We start from the raw sequence: 10,604 nt of genomic DNA, 5'->3' as shown, positions 1-10,604 counted from the left end.
CGATACCGCATGCGTGCGTAAAATTCCCCCGCCAGAGATGACGTGAAAAGAGCATGTCCCGAAGAAAAATTACGAGGAGAGAGAAGGGATTTCGTATATTTTTCAGCAACGTAGAACTTTTCTAGACTCTAAAAAGCTCAGTATTGGAGCTCTTTCGTATCTTTCACTTTATCTAAAGTGAACTTTTCCATATCTTTGAAGTTTTTTCCGTACCTAAATTTACCAACGTGGAATTTTTGAGCCTAAAAAAAAGGCTTTTTTTAAGTTTCTTCGTATCTCGTTCCAATGTAGTGACAATTCGAGGTGTCTTTGGTGAAGAGGAATTCCTGGAGGTTTTTCACAATGAGGAAAATAAAAGCCTTTGGATTTGGTTTCAATGTTTTCCAAGTGCTGGTGTTGTATGTCCTCCCATCTCACTGTAAGTGCTACTTAGAATTGCCTATTTACCTAGGTATTTAAGCTAAAAACACTAAAGACTATAAGTATTCTCGAAGTACGAGTAATGCAATGCAGTGCTGTTATGTGTAATGTGTACTGAGACGGTATTTTCAGAGGTGCCATAGAAAATTGCCAGATCTCATGTCGCATTGTAATGTGATCCTATGCCTTACCATCTTGTTTCCTATCCTGCCTTGGTGGCGTAGTGGTCAAGACCCTCGCCTGATAAACAGGAGTGCGTGGATTCGATCCCAGCCGAGGCAAGGAATTTTATCCTCATTAAATATGAGAATTTGACCACATAGTAATAATTGACCTCTAAGGGTTAGGTGGTAGACAACGCCTCCAGTGTTAACTTCGCCTAGTGGTAACCTTCAACTCAAGAGTCCAATATGATTGTTATTATAATGGAGATCTAAGGGTTAGGTGGTAGAGAGCGCCTTAGGCATCAACCTTGCCTAGTGGTTACCTTCCGCTCAAGAGTCCATTATTATAATGGCGTGTACCATAGAAAATTGCCAAATCTTATGTCGCTTTGTCACATCGTGGGATCCTACCCTACCTCTCTGGTTTCGTATCCTACAAGCAGGACATATTATGTAGAGGTGCCATAGTTCATCCCGAGGCATGGCCAAACTTGTAAAAAAGGCATGGCCGAACGGGCTGCGCGCTCCCTATTAGCTGCATAGTTATCAAACTAAAAACATAAACGAAACTCAAAATGTAGGTCGAGAGCGAAACATTTCTCTCCCGCAGTCTCTGCACTCTGTGTATTTCTTATGGTGGAAATTTTAGCGATCAAAAATTGATCATATCTCAGGATCGGTTTAGATTTTCGCAAAATCTTATTGCACACCTAGACAATAAAAGGAAAATTCCTACCAAATTTCAGCTTTCTAGGTGTTGTGGTCCAGGAGATAGAGCGATCAGTGTGTGAATATGAAATGTGAATGAGTGAATGGATCTTGATTTTATAATATAAGATATCGTGGGATCCTACCTTACCATCTCGTTTCCTACAGGTAGCACAGCCGTGTCCACTATGACCGACATCAACGAGATCATCCTGAACAAGCAGCACAAAACCCCCAAGGCCCTGGAACACGGGAACCACCTGTACTGCTACAACTGTAACACCATGGACCACGGTACAGACTGCACCAACAATCAAACATTCCGCAAGTTCGAGTACAAGTGTCATGGGGAGAACAAGATCTGTATGGTAAGTCCTGACCCACCTCTGTGTTACAACTGTAACACGGGAACCACCTGTACTGTTACAACTGTAACACCATGGACCACGGTACAGACTGCACCAACAATCAAACATGGCACCTCAACTAGTACAAGTGTCATGGGGAGAACAAGATCTGTATGGTAAGTCCTGACCCACCTCTGTGTTACAACTGTAACACGGGAACCACCTGTACTGTTACAACTGTAACACCATGGACCACGGTACAGACTGCACCAACAATCAAACATGGCACCTCAACTTTTTTTTTCCTTCGATAAATTCGGCCCCTTCTTTATTTGATAAAGTCGGTCTCTTCTTTATTTGATAAAGTCGGTCTCTTCTTTATTTTCAGACGCAGAGGTATTCGTATACAACCAGTACGGAAAATTCCACGTCCGCCGTCAACTTGTGGCTTCTCAAACGAAACTGTACCAAGAAATGTGAGCCAGGCTGTATTGTGATAGGTACGTTTGAAAATTTGCCCCGTTCTAATGACTTCGACAAAAGACAGCTCCCACCTCCCACACAGCATTTTTTAGCTAATGTTATAATATTAAAAATGTATACAAAACCATCGCCCTCGCTACTCAGTTCATAGCTTCAGGTTCCGCCATATTGTAATTGTATTGAGGGAAATGAAAAAAATGTTTCGTAATTTCTCCTCTAGATGTCGTCATGTTTGTGGAATTTCCACATTTTACCCCCACTCCTGACGTGACGCAGAGTGAACGTCAAGTTGACGCCGCATTGATGCGGCGTAGGAATGAAAAACAGACCTAATGACAACTTTTTTTTTTACTCCCGGTCACATTGATGACGTCATCTAATCTACTAACGGTTTTTTTCCAATAAATAGCAGTTTTTTTTTTAGCCTGAAATAATCATAATCGTTTGATCGATTATGAAAAATATTCGTAATCGATTATGAAAAATGATCGAAACTGCCCATCACTAATTTCCTCTACCTACTCGATGCTCTATACACTATACTCCACTGTATTATACACTATAGTGTATTATAATTTATACACTATACTCCACTCTGTTTTAGCCGATGTTAAATAATAATAATACTTGCCATATTCAAAGAGATGCGACAGAAAAACTCAAAAGAAGAAAGGAAAGAGTGCGAGAGAGATGGAAGAAGGTTGGATCTGGTTGGAGCTATGGCATGGCCAAAGCTCCTTTGAAGACGCTTCTATTCATTAGCATGGTTTGGCTAGGGTCGGGACTCCGTCATGGATAACTCATAACGAAAAGGACCCTCTGTTCTTCTCCCCTGGAGAAGCTCATCAAAGTCCCACATACAGAGACTCCACTTTGCCCACTGCCATGGCCTTATTTAATAAACATAATTCAGCTCTGGATTTCGCAGATATAAGGAAAATATCTTTGAGAGAGAGAGAGAGAGAGAGAGAGAGAGAGAGGGAGGGAGGGAGGGAGGGAGAGAGGGAGAGAGGGAGAGAAAGGGAGAGAGAGGGAGAGAAAGGGAGAGAGAGGGAGAGAAAGGGAGAGAGAAAGAGGGAGGGAGAGGGAGAGAGAGAGAGAGGGAAAATGGCAGTTGAGACGTTCTATGGGAAAAAACTAATAATTTGGTGTCTTTAAAGTAGAAAGGTAATTAAAATAGGGGGGGTTGGGATCGAAAAATAAAATTGACTTCGGACAATGGGCACATAACACATATTCAAACGGAACATCGGGCGTAAAGTCAACCAAAAAAAAAAAAAAAAAAAAAAAAATCGACCTGTACCATGTTTCAGGCGAGCGCACCAAACTGTACGCCTGCACCCAATGCTGCACCACCAACTTCTGCAACATCGGCAAGGGAGCCGCCCTATCTGACCACAATATAGGACCCCTCGCCCAACTGTCCGCCCTGATTCTCTATACCGTGGTGACCCGAGTTATCAACCCGTCCGATATTTGGGTCGGCTGGAGTTGGACCTTATGATCCAACGATGTGACGGGACGTCAACTTTCGTAAACTTGAGTATCTTGCGATAATCACTTCCTTTGATCTTTCCGTTTAAAGCTTTAAACTCGACTAGTGGTTGACCCGCCCTTTATACGGGATCAGTGCGGTGTAAGAGGCATGACTTTGAAGCGCCGCCATTTTGAATCAGGATGGAATGTGACAATTTTCAAGTAGCCTATGTCACCCTCAGTACTGTTCTTAACGACCACATTTTTTTTTTAGACAGACACCGAAGCGAATACAATAGTCCGTCCCTTATACCTTTTTATTACTATTGTAATAATAAAGGAAGGACGGACTAAAAAGCTTGCAGCGGGGCTTGCCCTGAATCGGCTTTATGGAATTGCGGCTCTGGAAGGTAAGGTTAGTAACCACCCTTGTCAGGAACCGGTTCCAACCACTTCCCGAAAGATTGATGTCGAAAAGTAGTTATGGTTCATTGACCTATGGATGAAATCTAAGGAAGTTGCAACATTCCTTGGCTCGATATCCAATTGATTGGATTTTGCCCATCGCTACAACAATAACTCCCCGAAAGGAAAATACACCTTCCGTGCGTTTTTTTTTAGACCAACCGCTTCAAATCGTTTATAATCGCTGGGTATTAAAACACACGGCTCATCTTCTCTTACCTCATTGGTCACATCACACAAGACCGCTACTATCTAAGCGGCGCGCTCGGGAACAGCGTCTCATAGGCGGGCGGCAAATCCTTCTCCTCCTGGGGCGCCGGGGCGGCATTCAGCGGCGTACAACTAGGCGGCCGAGGCGCCTCCTCTATTATCGTCAGCTCCGCGAGATGTCGGGGCGGTTTGGGCGAGCACAGGAAACCGCAATAGTGGAACGTCCAGAAGAAGATAATGAGTACGAACACCATGGTGAAAATGCCGGCGACGGCACCCAGCAGGACTTTCGTTCCAAGACCGGTCGCTATGCCTTTGTGATCTGAGGAGAAGAGGTGAAAATCATTACTATTATTTTTTTAACAGGTTTGATAGAGGGAACTGTGACTGCTAGGGTCTTATCGTCCCGAAATAGAAGAGAGAAGACAAATTGAATTTAACTGTTTAACTTCGAGAGAGAAATTATAATTAAATAACGCATTTTTTTTTTTTCAATATGAGTGTTTCACCGCCGTTATTATTTTGTAGCAATTACACAACTGCATCATTAGACTCATGTAACCAGTGTCGTAGCATGCCCATCCCGTAGTATGTCTCTCATCAGATGGGCGATGCGATTGAATGAAATGAGTGCAATTTTTTGTTGATGATGGGACTCGAACCCAGGACCTTCTGCATGGCAAGCAAGCGCGTTACCACTAGGCTAACCGTATTGGCTAGTTGAACTGAATGAACATGATGAGTTATGGTTAGTCAATCTCAGTGATTAGCTCATTGTTGTTATAATCAGAGCCCATGGGAGCACAGTCCAGTCATTCAAAATTAAATTGATAAATAATCATGTTCCTTTTTTTACTTTTAGGTAATTTTTTTTTTTACAAGATTTTTTTTTTTCTTTTCATAGAAAAATATGACTGCACTCTTCTGAGTCCATCTCTACAATAAATTCCTAATTTTATCAGTCTAATCTGAAGTTGCAAAGGTATGAACTATGAATAATACAACTATGATGTCTATGGCTCACCATTTGAGTCACTGCCGCATAGATTCTCATCCGTGCACTCAACAAACGGACAGTTGATGATGCTGTCCTCAAAATACTCTCGCCAAATACATATCGGACCTCCACACTTCCTATATGAACCCATGTCATATTTACAATCTAGAAAAAATGAGAAAATAAGAAAATATACTTATTATTAATTCCATTCATATTAGACAGACACCCAAAATGGTTAATTGCCAAAACCAAAAGAGAAAATATACAATAACATCCCAATTAAGATGTGAAAAAAAAACACAACCTACGTGGCCAAGTGCAGGCTTACACACCAGAGGCCCTGGGTTTAATTCCCAGGAGAGAAGTTTTTTTTTTTTTGCTGTGTGCTAGCAAATTTAATTGCATTCTACTTTGTGAGGATAACTGAGTAGCTATAAACAGCAAATGCTGGTGTCATTATTAGACCAAATTTACTGAAATCCTTCCAATCTTATTTTTTTTTCTTTTCAAATGTTCAGATAGGGTCAGCGTTTTTTATCAGCCTCTCAATAAGCCCTAGGGTGACTGATTTAGGCTGACATTTAGTTTGGTAAACAACATTTTTACAAATGAATGCTCTTTGCACTCAACCTTTGCTACTTCTTTAGCAAGGGAAATTTCAGGCTGCTTCACTAAGCTCTTAGTAAATAATACAACTCACTCTGGAATGATGTGAAAGCTATTTCCAACCTCAGATTATCACTCGGCTGAATAGGTTGAGATCCAATGTGAATTTTAACATCTACTAATCCATTGGGATCCACATATGTGTTTTGCCCAATCAGTGAGTCTTCGTAGAACACATCAACACCTTTGCCTTCACTAGCAGGCAGGTTTTTGCCATCTCTCCCACTCAAGTTGACTTCACCACAGAATGGTTCACTCCACTTTTTGCTGTTGGCCAATTCAATGTTGAATTGGGAGAGAATAGTTTTGTCAGCTGGAGAGAACTGAAAGATGAAGGAAGAGGAATTGTTTATAACAAACAGATGGGCCTAGATTTTATTGTTTTAGTTTATTATTCATCCAACAACAGTTCCCATAAGATCAACTGTTTTACAACCAAACAAACTCCCACTGAATTTAACCCAACAAAATCCCATTGAATTCAACATCCCAACAAGTTTCCTTTGGAACCAACCACACCTTGAGGCCACACAACTGAAGAAGTAGCTTTGCAATTTGCAAATTGAAAGCTGATCCCATTTTGGCAGCAAAATGTTTGACCACTTGCTTGGTAAATAAGACACTGTACCATCAAAAGAAATTGAACTCAGGATTGACAGTATTTTTATTTTCTTTACCTGTACAAAGTCAATGCAAGAAGCATTGTGTCCTTCAGTCCGGTTGGTTCTAAATTTCATTTTCTGTATGACAGCAATCACACCTGCACTGCCTCCTCGTACGGTGAACAAACAGTCCCAGGCATGTTTCCCTTGCTGTTGTTGTTGGTGTTGTTGTTGTTGTTGTTGTTGTTGTTGTTGTTGTTGTTGTTGTTGTTGTTGTTGTTGTTGTTGTTGTTGTTGTTGTTGGTGTTGGTGTTGTTGGTGTTGTTGTAGTTGGTGTTGTTGTTAATGGAGGGGAAGAGGAGGAGGAGGAGGAGGAAATAAGGCGATCAGGTGAGAGAAAATTGTTTGTCCACCACTGTTGTTGGTGTCGTTGTTGTTGTTGGTGTGGTGTTGTTGTTGTTTTGTTGTTCGTGTTGTTTTTGGAGGAAAATTCGGCGCGGCGATAGAAAGAAACAGGTGGATAGGGATTTAGGGATTCATAGTACCGTAGGAAATTGACGGATTCTCCTTTTGTATCGTTAATATCTCCGTTAATAATGATTTCTCAGAAAATTCAAGATAATGGAATTAAAGAGGAACAGTCCCAGGCATGTTTCCCTGATAGCCCTTTTAGAAAGTTTTCTCGAATGATGATGCCAGATTTATTTTCATACCCCAAGTTGAGAATCCGTTTATCAAAGAGTATAGAACACACATTGTCATTCTCTAACAAATCTGGAAGAGATAAATGAAAGGAAGTGGTTCAGTAAGTAAGTATATGGTTCATATTTAGATTTTCAGTGTGAGAAAAGACCTAATAATTTTTTGAATTACTCAAAAAGTAAATCAAGACAACAGGTCTATTGACTTGAGAAATAATCATCATACATTTAGAATAAACTTAAATTGTAGCATTCAATCATTTGATTAGGCAATATGATTAGTTACAAAGTTCAATATGAAACAATCAGGTTTCTTAGTTTTAAATCAAGATTGTGGTTTCAGCCATAAATAGAACCAGATGGGTTGTACCCATTTCTTTGTGTAGGTACCAAACCTCTGAGGTCATCCAGAATGAGACATCTAGTTGACAAACATGCTTATTTACTTATTGAGTTAGAGAGAAATAGATAATGGATGTATGAAGACTACTCTTATTGCAGATAAGGTTAAAACTAAAGTAAATAGACAGATGGACTTACATTCAGTGTACAAGTAGCCCTGTTTCACTATTGAGCAAATGATTACATAGAAGAAAATCACACTTCCCTTATTCATAGCTGGTTTTATGAGTTCAGTTTTTACTACATATCATGCTACAGCCACTTTTATGCAGCAGAAAACATGTAAAATACACTGAGATGAATCATTTAAAAGGAAAACCCAAGAAAATCCAGGAAAATGAAAAATGATAAAAGTTTCAAACACCAGAACACCTTGGTGTTTTTTTGTTTACAATTTTCTTTCACGCTGTTGCCAAATGTACTCCCGATGGGCAGTCCAAAATGAGGTGCGTAAGACGCGTTTACAAGTAGGTACCTTAATGCTTCATTAGATTTTTTAAAATTAACAAATTTAGAAACAAAAAAAAATATATACCTACGTCAATAAAATGGCTAGAGAAGAAAAATAGCTTACTTTTAATATAAAAAAGTAAAAATGTAAAATTCATCCTGGCTCAAAACAGCCACAATTTTCGAGTCAAAAAACCAGATTGTCAAATTTTGTGAATCATCCTGTATAATGTAGGTACGCAGGAATGCATAATCAAACCAAAAAACACGGCGCATTAAAATTGTACATTTGGCAACAATGCAACACGACAAAAATCCAAAAATGTCAAAAATGCAAAAGTTCCAATTTCCAAAAGTGTTTCATCTTTGATTTGATAAATTAATATGACATTTTTTCCGAGTGATAAGTAATATCTTGATCTTCTGATAAAATCCTTTTCCGATTCAAACTTCTTGTACAGAATAAATCATCCCATTGATATAATTTACAGTTCATTTCTTCAACCCAAGTTCAACCTTATCTAGTACCTACCTTTTTCAGCCCACTTTCTAATCAGTAATCATGAAACTTCCCTGTCTTTTTGAAGTTCACCAATGAAATCAGCATGTGAATTCCCATTTCTAGAAGCTACATGGGCCCAACATCTCTCCGACAATAACACTGCAAAATGAATGATGATTTCTTATCTCAAAAAACAGATCCAAACCAAAATACATCCAAAGGTCACAACTACAAACTCAATATCAAGAAATGGATCTGTCTCCACGGATAACTTTCAACAGTTCACCGAGGAATCCATCAGGACTGGACCTCTGAGTAATTTTGTTTTCAAAGAAAAACGTAAGCTCCTAAACCAATAATACCTACCTTTGTAGCTCCATATGAAGCAGACATTTCTCTTTCACTCTCTGAACACTAGAGTCTGCAAAATGCACAGGGACTTACTTATTAACAGTAGCTTGGTACTTGTACACCCACATAAACCTCTGATTCAGTAGTCTTGTTTGAAATGGTAATTATGCAGAAGTCACATCCGTGGAAAAGAAAAGCTCCTTTTTGTATTCAACCTAACCCTATAATAACACAAATCACTGCTCTAATTGTGAAAACTCCTTCTTGCATTTATCCTAACCCTATAATAACACTGGTCACTGCTCATTTGTGCCAGTTCCTTTGGTTCCTCCACGGACGTGACTTCTGCACAAGTACCGTTTGAAATAAGTACACTTTGGGCTTAACAGGTTAGAGAGAGAGAGAAAAAAAAATAATAATAGCTCACCCCTAAAGGGGATTTAGCTAGAAAGATCATTGGAATTCTTATTTATCTCTTATGGCCGGATCCATAAAGCTAGTTTAAACTCAGTTTAAGTTTACCTCTCGGATTAAGCAGTACGAACAATTTCTTTTTCAGATGGATACTTCCCCAAAAACATTTGAGTTGAGGTCCTCGCACAACTTGTCCCATTTTCTCTTTTTCGAATTATTTATTTCGATTCTCAACTCCTTCTGGTTGTAGGTACCTGGGTAATATAGGTACCTCCCTACTTCTAGTACTTCCCACCTATATTTATCTACAATATAGGTACAGTGAAACTCATTGTAGGCAGTATAGGTAACTAAAATACCTTTTTACCTACATGCTACAACATTCAGTAAAAACTAATTTAAATTCAAAGCATGTTCTGACGGATGAATAGTAACATGAGTGTTCTGTGTTCAATGGAAAAAGATAAAGATTTCAGCGGAATGTTAGGTGTTGCGTGGAATCGGAATCTTACACAGCTATGAAAAAAAATCTGGTGTGAACATCTCACGACTTTCCTTATCCTATTGAATGGTGCTTATTTGGGCGTTCTGTTGTAACATTTACAATATCTCTAATCGTTTAGTCAATATAGCTAAAACCGCCAAAAACGGTCGAAACCCGCCAAAAAGCGGTCAAAATACCGCCAACCGCAGCACCTATTTTAACCAAACGTTTTGTGTTGCATCTTTGTCACATTTGTGAACTACATACCAAATTTCAAGTCTTTAGCTTATCCCGTTCCCGAGATATTGTTAAATTACACCGAAAACCGCATCCAAACCAAAATACATCCAAAGGTCACAACTACAAACTCAATATCAAGAAATGGATCTGTCTCCACGGATAACTTTCAACAGTTCACTGAGGAATCCATCAGGACTGGGCCTCTGAGTAATTTTGTTTTCAAAGAAAAATGTAAGCTCCTAAACTAATAATACCTACCTTTGTAGCTCCACATGAAGCAGACATTTCACTGACTAATATCTCTGAACACTAGAGTCTGCAAAAAGCACAGAGACTTACTTATTAACAGTAGCTTGGTACTTGTACACCCACATAAACCTCTGATTCAGTAGTCTTGTTTGAAATGGTAATTATGCAGAAGTCATGTCCGTGGAAAAGAAAAGCTCCTTTTTGTATTCAACCTAACCCTATAATAACACAAATCACTGCTCTAATTGTGAAAACTCCTTCTTGCATTTA

General features: G+C 39.3%; 3 protein-coding genes across 4 annotated transcripts in view; 2 read left to right on the top strand and 1 right to left on the bottom strand.

Moving 5' to 3' along the window:
- Positions 1-3,858, top strand: LOC103517129. The gene is made up of 4 exons (XM_008482153.3): positions 1-418; positions 1,461-1,660; positions 2,028-2,139; positions 3,436-3,858. Exons 1-4 carry the CDS (start codon positions 343-345, stop codon positions 3,624-3,626), a joined length of 579 nt encoding a protein of 192 aa, XP_008480375.1. The 5' UTR covers positions 1-342; the 3' UTR covers positions 3,627-3,858.
- Positions 3,859-3,942: 84 nt separating this feature from the next.
- The window catches only part of LOC103517375, an 11,518-nt gene continuing 4,856 nt past the window's right edge, over positions 3,943-10,604 (bottom strand). Inside the window, exons 2-7 of one of the 2 annotated variants that reach the window (XM_026829286.1) lie at positions 7,783-7,941; positions 7,193-7,315; positions 6,617-6,741; positions 5,974-6,262; positions 5,298-5,435; positions 3,943-4,595 (exon numbers count right to left, since the gene is read on the bottom strand). In XM_026829286.1, coding sequence (XP_026685087.1) covers positions 4,312-4,595; positions 5,298-5,435; positions 5,974-6,262; positions 6,617-6,741; positions 7,193-7,315; positions 7,783-7,858 — 1,035 coding nt within the window. In that variant the 5' untranslated portion in view covers positions 7,859-7,941 and the 3' untranslated portion in view covers positions 3,943-4,311. Of the gene's footprint in view, positions 4,596-5,297; positions 5,436-5,973; positions 6,263-6,616; positions 6,742-7,192; positions 7,316-7,782; positions 8,016-10,604 lie in introns of those variants that run through there. The other variant, XM_017447468.2, reaches the window with a different exon arrangement.
- LOC103517367 overlaps positions 8,086-10,604 on the top strand; it is a 4,242-nt gene continuing 1,723 nt past the window's right edge. The window contains exons 1-2 of the mRNA XM_008482398.1: positions 8,086-8,094; positions 8,794-8,911. Of these exons, the coding sequence (XP_008480620.1) occupies positions 8,086-8,094; positions 8,794-8,911 (127 nt within the window). The remainder of the gene's footprint in view (positions 8,095-8,793; positions 8,912-10,604) is intronic.

Source organism: Diaphorina citri, unplaced genomic scaffold, assembly GCF_000475195.1.
Source record: "Diaphorina citri unplaced genomic scaffold, Diaci psyllid genome assembly version 1.1 scaffold54, whole genome shotgun sequence".
NCBI lineage: Eukaryota > Metazoa > Arthropoda > Insecta > Hemiptera > Psyllidae > Diaphorina > Diaphorina citri.
Note: the sequence above shows the minus strand (reverse complement) of the source record. Positions and strands in the feature narration are given on the sequence as shown.